The sequence below is a fragment of the Branchiostoma belcheri genome, unplaced genomic scaffold (assembly GCF_001625305.1).
Source record: "Branchiostoma belcheri isolate BF01 breed outbred unplaced genomic scaffold, Haploidv18h27 scaffold97, whole genome shotgun sequence".
NCBI lineage: Eukaryota > Metazoa > Chordata > Leptocardii > Amphioxiformes > Branchiostomatidae > Branchiostoma > Branchiostoma belcheri.
Genome location: NW_017804653.1, coordinates 628,335 through 645,852, shown reverse-complemented (window position 1 = coordinate 645,852; position 17,518 = coordinate 628,335). Strand labels below are relative to the sequence as shown.

At 41.1% G+C, this 17,518-nt stretch overlaps 2 protein-coding genes across 2 annotated transcripts; both read right to left on the bottom strand.

Annotated features, from left to right (window-relative positions):
- Positions 1 to 383: 383 nt before the first annotated feature.
- LOC109461847 (proteoglycan 4-like) lies at positions 384 to 3,181 on the bottom strand. The gene is made up of 5 exons (XM_019758317.1): positions 3,129 to 3,181; positions 2,262 to 2,333; positions 662 to 2,104; positions 442 to 492; positions 384 to 388 (listed from the first exon to the last, which is right to left on the bottom strand). Exons 2-5 carry the CDS (start codon positions 2,314 to 2,316, stop codon positions 384 to 386), a joined length of 1,554 nt encoding a protein of 517 aa, XP_019613876.1. The 5' UTR covers positions 2,317 to 2,333; positions 3,129 to 3,181.
- Positions 3,182 to 4,215: 1,034 nt separating this feature from the next.
- Positions 4,216 to 11,647, bottom strand: LOC109461911 (signal recognition particle subunit SRP68-like). Its single transcript, XM_019758390.1, has 8 exons — positions 11,412 to 11,647; positions 10,092 to 10,260; positions 9,325 to 9,435; positions 8,371 to 8,649; positions 7,843 to 7,956; positions 7,171 to 7,290; positions 6,595 to 6,763; positions 4,216 to 6,197 (listed from the first exon to the last, which is right to left on the bottom strand). Exons 1-8 carry the CDS (start codon positions 11,576 to 11,578, stop codon positions 5,596 to 5,598), a joined length of 1,731 nt encoding a protein of 576 aa, XP_019613949.1. The 5' UTR covers positions 11,579 to 11,647; the 3' UTR covers positions 4,216 to 5,595.
- Between the last annotated feature and the right edge of the window lie 5,871 nt (positions 11,648 to 17,518).

Genomic DNA, 17,518 nt, shown 5'->3' with positions numbered 1-17,518 from the left:
GGAGACTTCATACCTCAGACCTCATATGAAATATGAGTCTTCATAAATTTCAACACAGACATACCAAAAACAATACCTCCATTTTTCATGGAGGTAACAACATGTTTTCCTTCTTAAATAAATAATATAACTTGTACAACACATATCAATCACTATGAAAGGATTTTGAAAGACATAAATAAACGTATAAATGAAGGAAAAGTGAAGCAAAGCTTTTTGTACACACCTTTAGGCTCTTCATTCTTCTTCACTGCTGTTTCTAGAGTGGGGGAAAACAAGTGGAAGATACACTGAGCTTTACAGTAGCATTGGCACATACAAGAATAGTAATGTAATGACGGGATAAAGATACATAGTTTGTTCTATCCAAGATGGAAAATTTCTTAATCTTATGCACTAATGCATCCCGAAGCAGGTAGAAAATGTAGAAAATACACCCACCTTTCTCAATAGTTTCATTGGTACTTTCTTCCTTCTTCTGTTCTTTCTTTTCTGGAGTGGGAAGAGTAAGTTGTCATGAGGATTAGAAATCTATCAAATCAAATGCCTCCACTGGATACCTTCATTCATTCATTCATACTCAAAATTCAATTACTTACACCTCAGAAAATCACAATGACTATGGTAGATGGTAGATATGGCAGACAAGGAATAAGTGTACCTGGAGACTCTTGTGGAACTGTCTCTTCTTCAGGTTCTTCCACCGTCACTGTTTCCTCTACAGACGACTCTTCTGGTGCTTCTTCTTCAGCAGGTTCCTCCGGAGCAGATTCTTCTGGTTCCTCTGGAGCAGTCACTTCTATTTCCTCTGGAGCAGGCTCTTCTGGTTCCTCCAGCACAGGGGCTTCTGGTTCCTCCGGAGAAAGTGCTTCTGTTTCCTCTGGGGCAGGTGCTTCAGGTTCCTCCGGAGAAGACACTTCCTGTTCCTCTGGAGCAGACACTACTGGTTCCTCAGGAGCAGGTGCTTCTGTTTCCTCCGGAGCAGGTGCTTCTGTTTCCTCCGGAAGAGACACTTCTGGTTCCTCTGCAGCAGGCTCTTCTGTTTTCTCCGGAGCAGATTCTTCTGGTTCCTCCGGAGCAGATTCTTCCAATTCCTCCGGAGTAGGCTCTTCTGGTTCTTCCAATGCAGATTCTTCTGGTTCTTCCGGAGCAGGCTCTTCTGGTTCCTCTGGAAGAGTTGCTTCTGGTTCCTCCGGAGCAAGTTCTTCAGTGTCCTCTGGAGCAAACACTTCCGGTTCCTCCAGTGCTCCCGTTTCCTCTGGAGCAGGCCCTTCTGTTTCCTCTGGAGCAGACACGGCTGGTTCCTCCACAGCAGGCACTTCTAGTTCTTGTGGAGCAGATGCCTCCAGCTCCTCCTGAGCAGGTGCTTCTGATTCCTCCGGAGCAGGCACTTCTGGTTCCTCCAGAGCAGGCACTTCTGTTTCCTCCAGAGCAGGCACTTCTGTTTCCTCCGGAACAGGTGATTCTTGTTCAGGTTTTTCTGGCTCCTCCAGAGCAGGTACTTCTGATTCAGGTTGTTTGGGCTCTTCCTGTGCATCTACATCAGGTTCCTTTGGGGCAGGCAGTTCTGGTTCTATTGTTTCTGGTTCCTCCAGAACTGGTAGTTCCACTGCAGGTGGTCCTAGTTCTTCTGGAGCAGGTAGTTTGGATTCCTCTGGAGCAGTCTGTTCCAGCACAGTTGATTCTGGTTGCTCCGGAGCAGGTAATTCAAGAACAGACTGTTGAGGCTTCTTTGGAGGAGGTGTCGCCGCCGGTGAATACTGTATCCACGCCCTCGCTCGAGGCTTTACCGGAGCCGGTACGTCTAAGGCAAAGGGTATGGGTTCTAGTCCCAGGCCTGCTGCAGGGTCTAAACCTGCATACGGATCATACGGATAGGGGTCAAATAGTCCTGGCAGCGTGTCGGGTAACGTCTCGGCTCCAGCTCCAGGGATCAGCAGATGTTCTTCCCCACGTGTGACATGTAGAGGCGGAGGTGGGATGAAGAAAGGGTTCTTCACAAACTTTCCCTTCTCATTGATGATCCAGAAGCTGGTGGTGTCTGGCAGCTCACCCGGGATGAACAACTCATCCACAGACTCACTCTGCCTCCTTCGGATTGGGCCTAGACAAGAAAGGTTAAGGACAGAGATGACAGTTGCAAAAAATGACTAACAAACAACTAGTTATCTATTACAGCAGCTCAGAAAAGGCTAAGAAATTGGCATGCCTATAGTACCAGAGTTATCAATGCTAAGAAGATTGTATTAATTGTATCTTACCAGCAATAGCCACCCCAAACAGGCACATCACCAAGACTAAGATGTTGGCTGCCATGGTAACAGAAAACTGACCTGAGGAAAAAAAAAGATGCCTCAAAGTTCAATTTTACGCTTTTCATCAGTGAACAAGTGTGTGTTCTCTCCGCATGTACATCATTCTGCAAATAGCCTTACCAAATTAGGTTATTGTATCTGCCTAGCTGGTAAAACCTGCTAAAATGTAGGTCAATACAGAAATGTGTTTATAGTTCTCACAAACAGTAGAATGTGTGAGAAACACCACTTCAATCCAAGGTCGTCACTGTTCAATGGAACTAGGTCATTTTACCGGACTACTTTGCTTGTTGAAAAAATAGCAGAAAATGGGTTGAATACCAGAGGAATCAAGAAAAGATCTGTTCACTGAAAAGCTACACTTTCACTGGTCAGAGAAGGCAAATGCTGTACATTTTATAGTTACATGTACTACCGGTAGCTATTTTCAACAAGTACAATAAACAGTGGAGCATTGCTTAATGACCCTTTCCAGTAGAGTGCATGTTGAGTGATCGACAATGGGATTTGAACTCCCAACCTCTTGGTCCAGTGGGCTCTGCTACCATTACTTGTTCCTCGAACAAAATAATCCTCTGATTTGGCTGCAATTAACTATTTTTTTCAGTAAGAAGCCAAGTTGCTGTCCAACCTCTAAAACATGTATCAAAGAAGCACACAAATACTTTGTCAATGAACATGAATGGCAAAATACCCATCTACAATAATACAACCAGTGTCTATTCTCTCCATAGTCCATTGAGTCAGCACTCTAGACAGGTCTAAAACATGAGCTTGCTGTGTTCTGTTATTCAATAGAAAAAGTTCCCTTACCTGTGTGTGACCAGTAGAACAACTTGCTGCTATACAGATGGACACCACACTGACTGTGCCACTGACCACCGACACGGGCTTTAATACCAGATCTCTGCTCCAATTGAAGAGACGGCTTGACCACTAGGTTGCATGTGCATACGTGACCTACAGGGCAAGTCTGTGCTACCTACCACAGTTCATTTATACAGTCAAACCTGTAGTAGTGACCACCTCTGCATTAGATACCACCTGGAAATTTCTGATGGTACCTTAGATTATTTTACCTTCTCATCTGAGCACCTACTGTGATCGAAGCAGTTTGCCCATCTAAACTCAAGATTTAAGATTTTCAAAATGTCAAATACAATCTACAACCTAGAGTAAGCAGAGATGTTGTTTTCTTGTTCTTGTGATGACATAGACACTTTAATCTCCAAGCAGATGTTGGGTGTAAGATAAACGTTTTCTGACAGCCACAGGAAGCCAGAAAATGTTTTTTATATGATCTTCCACTCCCCTCCCCAAATGTCTGCTGGAGATAAGAAATGTATACCAGTACATACCAGAGGAGAAAACCTTTTGGTCATCTGATGACTACCAGATAATTCCAATGTTTGTCCCACTTCAGGTCAGCTTTAGAGATAGGGGTGACATTTGGGATAAATACTGGAGTAACAAAACTACACATACTGCTAACATTCTTTCATACACCCATGTCCAGAAGAGAACAAGAAATTGCCATGCTTTCAAGTACCAGAGTTATCAACCAAGGATTGAGGTGTTCAAGAATTCATTCTTTCCTAGAACTATCACAGAGTGGAACTCGCTGTCACCAAGTACAGTAGGGGCATTGTCAATAGATAGCTTTAAACAATGTCTAGAGTTAGAAGTTCAAGGGTTAGGTGTGACAAGTCGGTGTTATATAGCCAGCTGCCGCTGCGCCGCGTGCCTGCGAAGCTGGTGTGTTACACCGAAAGCGAAAGGCGGCTATACCTATACAGATACAGATGTCTGAACTTCGCTTGGATGCTTACTACTACAATGTACTAAAATTGTATACATGTACATGTATATGCAGGCAGAAGAGATATTACAATACCACCAGTGCAATACATGTTTTTTATTGGCATGGAAAATGTTTTATAACATTTCAAATTAAATTCATAACTCTACAAAGGCATTTATTAGACTAAATATGCTTCATTTCTTGCTGGCATTACATCATTTGTCTTATTACATACATACATAGTAGAAACAAAAGCAATTGAACCCCCAATTTGTGTACATTTTCATATCAAGAAGCAAGAATCTCTGCATGTTTTTTTTGAGGGGGAAAGCAGGGGATGAATTGTCTCCTATAAACATTTTTTTTTTACCCCTGGACGGTAGTAAACTAAATATGGGCCTCAGTCAGCCCAAAACTTCTGTTACTTCTTACCCTTCCAAGTGTTTTGAAGGCCATTTAATACACTGTTACAAAATTATCTTTTTAACCTAGTGCAAGTTAAATAAGGAGAATTAAACAGTTCTTCAAAATAATCAACTGAAGTTTCAGAAATACTGACTTCACTTCATGTTTCTCATACACTTTCATCACTTTATAATTATCTAACCTTTTAGATCAGACTTTGTGCATGTTAGCACAAGTCTGTTGGGCCGTGCTGGTCCCTGAGAGTTGGGTGCTAAGGCTGCATCTGTTGCTAAATACATGTAGTTACATTCTTACTTCACAACCACTTATTGTAAGAGCCAATGTTTCGATGACCATCTGTCATCTTCCTCAGGGCAATTATAACTGGTTCACTGTGCAATGAAGCTGGGTGTTACTGCTATCTTCAGTGCACAGTGAATCTGTCACAATTGCCCTGATGAAGATGACAGTCAGTAAAACATCGACTCTTATTAAAAGTCGCTGTGAATAAAGAACATTGCTACTGGTATTCAATCATTCACTAAATTGATGAAATTATTCACGGATGCTTCTGTTGCTATACAACAGTCAATGTCTATGAATACTGCCTATATCTGTTTTAGGACAACATGTAAGGTTCTAGCCACCCTGTATGAAAAAGGACCTGGTATGTCTTTGCTTACTGAGTATGTTTATCCCTGGCAAAACCGCTTGAACATCCTTCATGGTCTGTATTCTAATCTGGTTGTCAGGATTTAGATCATTCACTGTCCTCAGTCCTTTTAGATTCTCCAAAATTGTTGCAATGAATTTGTTTCTCCCAAAATCATCCTGTAGCCTATAACAATGACACCTCTTACTCAAGAAAACAGCTACTCAAGCAGCTGGCTAGATTTTGAAAACTATCAGATGTTAGTAGTAGTGTCCTCTACATGTACTATCCGTTAGTTTTCAAAACCTATCCAGTTGCTTGAGTAACTGTTTTCTTGAGTGTTTCACTACCTGTGTGTCTACCCTTCGTTGACAAATGAACCCCCTTATTTTTACCCCCCCCCCATTATTTCTATACCACCTCTATTTATTCCCCCCTCCCCAGAACCAGCCTTTAACCATGTTCGCTATCCCCCCGCCCTTTTTCTGCTCGGCCAGGCGATCCTGTAATGACGGGAACTCCACGTGATTCAGCGCCAGGTCAAAGAACAGCGGCTTGCACGGGATTGGTTGGAAGTTTGGCGGGAAGGTCACCATGTTGGCGCCGGTGTCGTTGAGGGTCAAGTCCTGTTCGTCTGGCGAGGTGGGCGAGTCGAGGATACAGGAGGCGTGAGAAGAAGACTTGTTGGCGTGGACTTCTGCCACCAGTCCCTCCAGCTCCGCTATTCTGTCAGCGGAGTCGGGAAGGCTTGCGTACAACCCCAGCGCGGTTTTCCCCTGCACCAGAGCCTGGTCGTACAGCGCCACGGCTTCCTTCCACTTCTGGCTCACGGCGTACGACTTCGCGATGTAGAAGCTGCGGTAGGCTTTGCACGCGTCGCTCTGCGCCTCCAGGTTCTGGGATGTTGTGGTGTCGTCTTGTACGCCGGGGAGTTGTCGCAGCTCCTCCACGTTCTGCAGGATGATGTCGTACAGGCGGACCAGGTCCTGAGGTTTCGCCGCCCGTCGGCCGTCCACAGTTCCACCTGAAATAACAAGGTATAAACTGCTCAGATATATCCTAAAGTCAACTTACTACAATATTCTTTTTCAATATCTCATTTTCTTCCGCTTATCGACCATCAAAATTTCTCTGAATTTGTAGAGAGCAACAATTGGTGTCTACCATGAGAGGTTATGCCCACTACATGTACATACCAAACTCACTGAACAGAAAACTTATTGAAATTAAACAAGGCTTTTGAACTTACTTTGATGTAATCTCCAAGCTGATGTTGGGGTAGAAAATCGTTATCATAACTGGCTAGCTTCTCTTCTGTCAGAGAAGAAGGCCGGTCAAAAAACTTTCTAAATTTCTAGTTCTGCTAGATGGACAGTGGCTGACATACAACTCATTTCCTAATCTATCATCCTGCTCCTTACCAGGACTGAGAGAAGCCTTGACCGTGTCTGCCATGAGCAGGTTACGCTGGATGGTGATGGTGTTACGGATGTAGGTCAGGTAGGTCAGCAGGTGGCCCACCTGGGTCGTCTTTCCCTCCGCCTGCGCAGCACGGGCTGACGGGTCCTCACGCAGCTCTGCTCGCAGAACCTGCACAGACATGGAGGACAAATATGTTCACATCAACCGAGCAACATGCACTCAGGCATGGAAAAGTAGTGGTCAAGACTCTTGCTGATTGTTTGTACACTTGGTGCCTACTTGAAAAGACTTACAGGTCTTACCAGAACCAACACGCAAGTGTCTGTGTTGGTAGAATTCCCACCTTTGTTCTGAAAATACTGAACATACAACAAGGAGGTGCAGGAACAAAATATGAAGTTGTGACATCAGCATCAGTCATATTTTATAGACTCCATATTCTATATCTTACTCCAATCATATATTGAACAATTGTTGATATCAATTCATGGTCACAATTCAAACTATTTGTACTGTACTACATGTAAATGTGCCAATAGTGGCTGACTTATGATACACAGTAATTCTTGCCCAACCTGCATGGCATCCTTGCAGTCCATAAGTAGTTTCTCGTACACCTCTAGTTTACTGTTGGTATCAGGTGCAGCCTGGAGGTCTGTGGAACTCTCCTGGTAACTCAGCAGGAACAGTCGCACCTAAGGACATACAGACACCTGTTAGAGACCATACACAAACACCTGTGTGAGACCAGGAGCGACCTGGAGGTCGGTGGAACTCTTCTGGTAACACAGTCGGACCTATAGACATAAACATAGATACCACACCATAAACACAGATGTGATACCACACATAAACATCTGTGTGATAGTACCATACATAAACACAAGTGTGAGACCTGACTTATGGTATCAATTGCAGCCTAGAGGTCTGTGGAACTCAAGACAGAAACGCTGGTGAGAGGCCATACACTAACACTTGAGTGAGACCATGTACAAACTAGACTGTTGGTGTTAGCTGGAGCTCTATGGCAATTATTTGTGTGGGTGGGTGGGCAGTAGCCATTTCTCAAGACTGTATCTTTTATTTTCAATTAGAACTATCATTTGTTGGGTGTCTATCAAGTATTTCAAGTGTTTATTAATTAAGTATATGTCTAGAAGATACATGACACCAAAAAATGCACTGTTGCACACATCTTAATAAGCTTGATAATGTCGTACTGATATCTTTTAAGTGTACAGTTTTACCTGTTCCTGTTTGACAGAGACAGTCCGTCCCTGCCAGGTGACTTCGCTGATGGTCGCCGCCTGCTTCTCCCTCGTCTGGGCAACCAGCTCGTCCAGCTTATCTCCCAGCATGCCCTGCAGCAACAGGGGATCATGGGATAGGTGACGTCATGCCTTTTTGTAATTCAATACTATTTTGTAAGCTTCCAATGCCATGCAGACATGACTATAAACATACTCAAAGACAATTCAAGTTCTACTACTGGACAAATTAGGTAGATTATTTCCAGATTCGTGACATTCATCACTCTTCTTCAGGGTCACTATTTTAAAATGATCTGACAAAACTACTGAACACTCATCACATGTAGAGATATCATCAACATAGCTAAGATTCTGTAGTAGGTAGCATGAATGTGTAAACTTTGAGATTAGCTTGTCTTACACCAAGTTTTGACAATATTTCTTCCGTAAATCTTGACTAAAAGTTCTGACAAGGAAGCAATTTTTCTTCTGTGCATCACGACTAAAAGTTGAAACTTTACTGACCTGTGCTCCAGACTTGACCCTCATCTGTAGCAGGTCCTCCATGGCGGATTGGTCACCGATGTTGTACGCGCAGTACCGTATACTCGGCTTGATATCCTCCACCCGCAGGTCGTACACCATCCGCGCGTCCTCGGGGAGAGCGCTGCTCAGCTTCTCGTAGATCGTCTTGGCTTCGTTGAAGTGGTTGAGCGCCATCTCCCATAGCTGGACCTCGAACTCCAGTGAACCCTGCATCCAGGCACTGTACGCCTGCGCCTCTAACTTGGTTCTCGCATCAACCTGGTGGAAATATAGGTACATACAGAAGTTTATGTATGCAATGTCTTCACCAGTGTCAACAACTAGCACCAGTAACCAAACTACCAGTAACTAATGCCAATAACTACTGAGTACTGTCATCAACTAGTGTCAATAACTTAAGCTCTATCACCAAGAAAGATTACACAAATAAGGGTATACATTTGCTAGATATCTTGACTTATTATATTGAAATCTTTTAGTAATGGTAATATTATTTTTACACTTAGCCGATAATTTGCTCGTTCAATGATTTTAGCTATAATTAGTACCTTGTCTGACATGTGACCTCAACGTGTATGCAAATTTGTAGTCATGTGTATATTTGTACTGTGTGTGTAATGTGTAATGAGCCCTGGAAGATTAGCCCTAACGGGCTAAAGGGTATCGTTCAGTTCAGGGCATCCTCTTTTGAGGTATTGTAATAAACTGAAACTGGACTGGACTGAACAGCAAAATGTTCAGAATTTGTTCGGATATTTTATGAAATCCTGTGATGATGAAAAATATAGTTTAGCTGAACTTTGTCAAAACTGTTTACTTTTATTATAAGAAAAACAGAAAGAAAACCACATCTTCCACCATGTTTTCAAGTTCCAAAAAGATGTGTGATCATAAATTGAAAAGGACAAAACAACACTATGGCAGTATTCCCACCTTGTCAGAGTCACAGAGCTTGGCCAGAGTGGCTGCATGTCCTGCAGCTTTCTTCATACGGCTGACCATGTGGAACTGTTTCCTGTGCTCTGTGTTAGCTTCTTGTTTCAACTGGAAAAAAAGCACAGTCAGTGAATCAACCAAACATTGTACATGAAGATAATGTTATTCCTAAACTGATGTCAGTAACATTTAATATAGTCATAAGTTGTAGGATAAATTAGTCTCGTACTTTGTAGCATTGTTGATTAATAACAGTTGTTGCCATTCATTGTAGAATTTGTACAATTTTCCAGCAATAAAGTTCATTAATACATGTACATTCATTCATTTATTCTCTCCCTCTCTGGCTAGAAATACCTTGGTCATGTATTAAGAATGGATGACACAAGAAAACCTAAAACAGCCTTAGACACCTGATGGGAAAAGAAAAGGTTTAGATCCAATGCCACTTGGAAAACAACTCTGTCAGATGACCTGGCATCCACGAAACTATCCTAACAATCAGCAAAGAAGGTGGCCAAGACCCAGATCATGAAAGAAAAAAGTCATGGCCTTATCATCAAATCTATAATATAATATAGCTCCCGAGCTCTACATCCTCTCCGCAAATAGAGAGGATGTAGGACTTTGTAGCTAAAATAAGTTTGGTAACCAGGCTAAAAAGTCATGGCCTTATGTGTCCTAAGGGATGAAGAGGATAACTTGAAGGCCCGATAAGTATATCTGTGTAAGTACTAGTATATAAGTAACGTTAAGTATATAACCTGCATAGCATAACTCCAGGCCCTCTCTGCCTCCATCAGTGGTATGAGAAGGAACCGTTGCTCCGATAGAAGCTCTTCTGTGATTGGCTTCCTCTGGAACTTGTGTCGATTTCCGCAGGTGAAGTGAAGACCCTTCCTAAGCCTCCGTAGGCGCCGTGCACAGTAACCCCTGTAATTAGATATGTGAGGTAAGATCACTGGGAAATGAGAGCAAATGCCATGATATCATGGCCAGCAAGCAGTAGTAGTTGGGTGATTTACCTACTAATAATTTGCATAAGCCTACCAATACTAAGTAATTGGCAGGGTTTTTTCTAAACAAGGAAATAAGGGAGCTGCTCCCTCATGTAACCAGCCAGCTCCCTTATATCAATTTTCAGATTGAACCTTAGTGGGTACTTACATGCCATTTAGTCTTTCTTAAATGATCTTTTTCCAGTAAAGTTGTAAAAACAATACAACATGCATTCTACCATTACAAACTGTGTTACTCTCATTAAAAAAATCCCCCCTCAGTCACTTCGCCATGCTTGCAATCTGCTCCCTCATGCTAAATTTTTCTAGAAAAACCCCTGATTGGCATATGTTTAAACCAATAATTGATGTAAACAATAATTGCTCGTATATAGGTCCATATGTATGATAGGCAAGTGGCGTACCACTAGTAGTCCATGTATACAGCTGCCCTTAAAATGCTGTACTCGACTCCAGTTATGATTATGTCATATAATATTAATCATGAGGTTTTCTACATCTAGTGGAAGATGCAACAACCAGATAGAAATAAAGTAGACCTGGAATTAAAGCAACTGACACATGTAAAATATTTCTGTGCAATTCTGCTACATATCATTTTAGGATCCATACACTATAACCTTTGGCCCTGAGCAAATCTTCTCAAATCCACACATTTTTAACACTTAACTTAACTTAAACAGCTGTCACCTTCATTATGCTTGATACAGAATTGGTAAGATCATATCTGAAAATGTTTCGCATTCAAGTTGATCAGGGTAGTCTGGGATGTAATACGGAAACCTTTTGCAGTAAAGTTGGACACATTTTTCGTCCTCTAGACTCATAGAAATCATAGTGTCTAGTCTGCTATCCACGTATGCATAAATGCTGGAACTAGAAAATCTAAAATTATTAGCTTATAATATAATTTCAAGCAGTGTGCGTATGTTACAGAAATCCCATAAACTATTTATCTTATTGACTGAAGGGTAGATAAAATTCTAACCGTCTGTAAACGCTAGAAAAGTAATTCTACCGAGACCATATGGAAAACGCCCCCCTCCCCACCTCGCAGACTTTTACCTGTAACGTTGGTAGTCTCCATGCCTTAGTCCGTGCGTCTGCTGGGCATCTTTTATCGTCTGTAGGATCTCCAGGGTCAGAACTACCTTGTTTTGCTCTTCTTCTGTCTCTTCTTGTGGTAAAACGTCCGCATTTTGGTCTCCCGTACTTTGGTTTCGCTCCGCCATGCTGTGCTGACACTGTGCAGACGAAGCTGCTGACGACAGAGGCTAGACGCAAATCTCCGCGGAGATGAACACGGAGCAGCGACACCTAGCGGAATTAGCCCGTAACTGCTCCCCAATCTGACTTTCCTGGCCATTTTACGTTTGATATTGATACCATCAACAAAAGTAAAAATCGTTACAAAATCAAAGACCATCAAGACATTCAAACAAAATATATTGAAAGATCGTCAACATTGCTTAGAGAATGCTTGTGTTACACAATCTCATATTGCTGGCGGTTTGATTAGCTTTTTTTAAATCTAGGCAAGGAGCTTCTGATGTGTAGAAGCTCCTTGATCTAGGCGAGCCAATCAGTCAGATAGGCTGCCATATGAGCGATAGTCACGCTAAAATGAACAAGAAAAACTGTGATACAGATTTATTCTTAGTCCTTTCTTTACTTGAACTATAACCTTCCGTCCCTAGCTACATCGTGCAAGATTATTTCGTGGTGTAAAACTTCAGAAAAATACTATTAACATCTACAAAACTTCTGATCATCCTTTCCCCACATGACTTAATGAAATATCCCCTACAGAATGAATCTGATCACCCCACCCATGCACCTGCTGACTAGAAATGGAGCGTCCCGTTGAGTGGCGGGAGACGAACCATTGCAAATTAGGGGTGGGGGAGAGGGGCAAAACATTGACAGCATTTTCGAAACAAAATCGACTGCGATGTGTTCCATAAGTTTTAACTCTTATCTTTACATAAATACAATATTTCCAATTTCTGTTAAACGTTGTTTCTAAAACGTTCACTGACCGACAATGAAATGTATTTATTTTTGCCCCCTCCCCACAAAATAGTGCACCTCCCCATGCTGTCAATACACTTTTGAATTCTTATAAAGATATCTACATACACGCTTATTTGTTATTATGAATTTACTTTGATGAAATAATGATATTCAGCATAAACAGATGAACAAATGCATTGATATTTTTAATAAATTTGTAGATGAATCGAGCACGAACCATCGACCAAGGGGAATCTAGAAATCTTGAATTTTTCTGTTTGGATTTACAAACTTCCTAAGACAAGTTCCTTCAGAAATATACATTCTTTAATAAACTCTATAAGTAATACATGTCAACATCTAAAAATTGATACCCAATTACAAGAGAATTCTAATATTTCCCAGTTGCATGCCCCCGGACAAAAAGATGGATCGTCCCTAACTTTGAGCGCCAATCACGTTCAAGTTCTCCTGTAAGAATTCTTCATACAAGCTTTTGGCGGCAATACACCCGAGGAGAAGTCTGTGCATGGGACGTCCCGCCAGAACTGAGGTAAGCATTTACTCATTTTTACGGGTAAATATACAGCATTTTATCCAAGTTATCCAAGTTTATACCTCGTATAGACTCTGTACAACAGGTTGCAGTATGTCCACCTTTAATTTAAAGATATTTCTTACGAAATTTCTTCTGAAACTTTCACGATTTGTGATGCACGACAGGGTATAGGCTGACATTACGTATGTCAAGATTGTTGACATTTTTCTGTCAGGGTTTCTTCCGTAAGCTGTGTAATTTTCCTCAAGTTTACCTCAGAATTTTGTAACAATATGTTCTGATATGTAGTAGTGTCACTTCTAGCTTTTTTTTATCCGTAAACGTTTGAGAAAATTGTGTCTCTTCGTCGAGGTCCGACCGCCCCAATACAATTGTATATATATGGCGGCCGGTCTCACCCTATGAGTTTGATGGTTGGTCAAATCTTTAAGAAAAATGTCAAGTTTTCTTCAAGTTTACCTCAAAACTATCAGATAAAATGTTTCTACATGTAGTAGAATCACTTTTAGCTTTTTTCACCCGTGAAAATATGAGAAAAAACGTGTTTTTTTCGTGAAGGTTTGTCCGTAGCAATGCAATTGTATGTGCCGTATGGCAGGCGTCACCCAATGACTTAGATGGTTGGTCAAAACTTTAAGAAAAATATGAAGTTTTCCTCAAGTTTACCTCAAAACTTTCAGATAAAATGTTTCCACGTGTAGTAGTGTCACTTTTAGCTTTTTTTCACCCGTGAAAAAATGAGAAAATTTGTCCAGCGGCCCGGCAAAGTTGGGCGGGCGGGATAGCAGGTGCATGGCGCCGTGCGTAACACCACGCAATACCCGGTGGCGGTGCACGTGCAGATCTCGATCGTCAAAAAATCGAGAAAATCGTTTATTTTTCCACAAGTTTTCCTCAGAACTTTCATATAAAATGTTCCGACGTTTATTTGTGCCACTTTTAGCTTTTTTTATCCGTGAAAAATTGATAAAATTTGTCCAGCGGACAGGCGCGTATTTGGGTCGGCGGGATAGCAGGTGCATGGCCCCGTGCGTAACGTTACGCAATACCCGGTGCAGATCTCGATCGTCAAAACATCGAGAAAATCGTTTATTTTTCCTCAAGTTTTCCTCAGAACGTTCATATAAAATGTTCCCACGTTTTATTTGTGCCACTTTTAGCTTTTTTCATCCGTGAAAAATTGATAAAATTCGTCCAGCGGACAGGTGTAGTTGGGTCGGCGGGATAGCATGGCCCCGTGCGTAACGTTACGCAATACCCGGTGCAGATCTCGATCGTCAAAAAATCGAGAAAATCGTTTATTTGTCTTCACGTTTTCCTCAGATTTTTCAGATAATATGCTCGGACATATAGTAGAGTTACTTTTAGCGTTTTTCATCCGTGAAAAATTGATAAAATTTGTGCATCGTGCCGGCAAAGTTGGGTTGGCGGGAAAGCAGGTGCCTGGTCCCGCCTGTACGCTACCCAGTGCTCAGCGCAGATCCCGTGGCCAGCTTAAGTTCACAAAAGCAAACACAAAGCAATGTTGTGTGAATTTTATTTCACATTCTTCTTAATTTTTGCATGTCTTCGTAGATTTTTCGGTACATCGATAGATTCTAATACTAGTACCTGTTACTCTCTTCCAGCTCAGCAGCGCCACCTGGCTCAGCAGCAAGGAACTGCAGATCCCTCTCAGATGACCAGCAGAGTTTTATGAACTAAGTAAGCTATTGTCTTTTTCCCACATTTTGCCGCAATTTTGTAAACTATAGATGTTATGAAATTTCCTATGATAAAACATTATAAGCTGTTGTCTTTTTCCCACACTTTGCAGCAATTTTTCAAACTATTCATTTTATTATGAAATTTCCTATGATAAAACATTTGTAGCCTTAGCCTTAACACTTCACTTTAAGACATACTGATAACCTCTTACTGTTTAAAGTAATGTTCTTGTTACTGTGACAACATGTTATGTTTTTGATGCTGATCGATACGCTTTACTTTTTTGGACAGAATACATATACCAAAGGAGGGATGCTGTTGATTCCTGTCTGCCTAGCTGTTGATGTAGAATAGCTTTCCTGACACCTGCTACTAGGTACAGTATTGTGATACATGTACATGTTTTTCCAGCTTTCATAAAGTACTTTCTTCTTTCTTCACATGGTGTCCAGGACAAATGCTGATTCACCTATTTGATCCCATGCACCAACTTTCTGAAACGGAAAGAAAAATGCAAACCATTAAATGTCGAAATCTTTCTTAATATGCTTGACAGTTTTGCTCAATGAATAAAAGTTTTGTCGCAAGGATTTGTCTTTGTAGTGTCAAACTGTGATAAGTGAAACTTTTTTGGTGTTTTTGCCAGGATAATCAACTTTTGACAACTGGTTTTGTCCCTCCTCTCTCTCTCTCTCTCTCTCTCTCTCTCTCTCTACTACAGATCATCCTGTCTACTGATGTTACAGTTTCCAGGCTACTGGAAGGGAAGCAAGCATCGAGTGGACAGCTAGAACACAATAGGATTTGTATGATATCCTTACCTGCTGATGATATGAGAAAGGGTGGGGGGATCTGAGCCAAGCTCTACTTTGGCTTGGCTCACTAAACTTGAGATAATGTAGGGAACATTTTGGAAATAAAGTGCCTTGTGACAAATATCTCAAATAACATAGAATAAAAGTAGTTGGGTTTTGGGATCACAAATAAGTTCTTTCAGCCCAACCAACACTGCTCCCGAGCTAACAGAGGATGACATCATCACCATTGATGGATCACCAGAGACAGAGAGATATGAAATAGTTTAGGGCCTCAGGCACACAACTGTATTAGATTTAACTTGCAAGCCACAATGATTTTCTTCTCACTCTCGTAATCAAGCAGATGAGACATTGAATGGAACAGTGTTATGCCTGTTACCCAACCATCTTGTAAGGAGAAGATGGAACACTGAATGAGAAATGATTTCGACCATCTATTAAGAAATCAAAAAGATGGTCCAGTATTAGGACTTTTAATCACCATCATGTAAGAGAAATGATGAATGAAATGAGAATTTCTTTTATCCATCTTGTATGTGAAAAGGTGGACAAGTAATTATTTCATCCATCTTAGTACAAAGATGGATTTTATTTTCACCGTCTTGTAAGAGAAAAGGCGGACTTAGTAATGATCCTGCAGCCATTCCTGAGGATGCTCACTACAAGAGACTATGACCACCAAGGACACCAGTGCACTCATTGAAAAAAAGATTCTGAATAAAGATTTTTAATAAAGACTGAATATTTATTGTGATCAAAGGTTCTGTACAAGGAATTTACGGAAATTACGATTGAACAAACTTAAGTGCTTGAATTTGTTAATTAAAGTTAAAAGGCAGTACTTTCACCTGCCTTTGACCTGCTCTCTGAGTTCACATGCACTTTGACTTAAGATCAGGATCCAGAAATAAGGTGAGTTTAAAACGAAATTAGAGCAGGGATGTAGTTAGTAAAAGTGTGTGATGATTCAGAGAGCAGGTCTTAGTTCACAAATTTATGGGGGGTGGGTAGATGGAAGTCAAGCACAAAAATGTCTTTTTTCAAAAAATGTATAATATAAACACAAGGCACACCCCAAATTTAAGCTAGTCAACGATATCAAGAGGACACCTGTTTTTATGTTAAGCCAGAAGCCAGAGGTGAGCCATGTAATTAAGGACTGCATGCATACTAACATGTACTTTCTCTCCTCATGCCAAAGGGGGGTCCTTTGCAAACCTTCTAGGAGCATCTGGGGTTAGGGCCAAACCATCTCAATTTTGTGTTTCTCACCCCCATGATGGGAAGGGAAGTGGGGTCCTTGCAACGATGGGAATTCTGTTTTTTAAATGATTTTTACCACTCTGTAAGCTGCGCTTGCGATTGAAATAAAGAATTTCAAATAAAGAAACAGTGTCTTTTGTGAATTCTGTGGTGTGAGTTACTCGCGATAAGTAACAAGATAGAGCAACAACTTTTACGCGACTTTTCGAGAGACGGAGAAAACTTTTGTGGAGTGACAATGACAGGGATAGGTTTGTATATTTCAGGTAAACATGTAAGTATAATTTTGCAAATTTTGTTACATTTTTTATTTCTTTGAAGCTTTTCTAATATGTTTGTAGTTTCTTTTTTTGCAGGTTGTTACTTCAAAGATGTCTGCCACCTGGCTACCAACCATCAGAATTGTTTCCTGGATGGATGTCTCTGCATCGAGGCTACCTGAACTTGAAGCTTTGGACACCGGGAACTGAAGCAGATAACAATCTTATTTTCGTTCACAAATTGTGTTGAGACTTTGCTACAAAATATAAGCCAAACGTAAAGATATGATTTTCTCAAGTAGATGTGAAATTATATCATTGGGCAAGATACAGAAGACTTGAAGCAGCTTTCAAAAGCTGAGTATATGAAAGACATTTCCTTAAAAGCTACAAAGCATAGTGTAAGCTAAGTGATATCTTCATAATTTTGACTGACTTTAACAGTAAATTATGGGGGTTGATTTAAGTTATGCAAGAGTCTGTGGCATATATTCAGACACTCTTTGTTGTTTTTCTGCAGGTGCATGACACTACCTCGAGGCTACTTGAAGG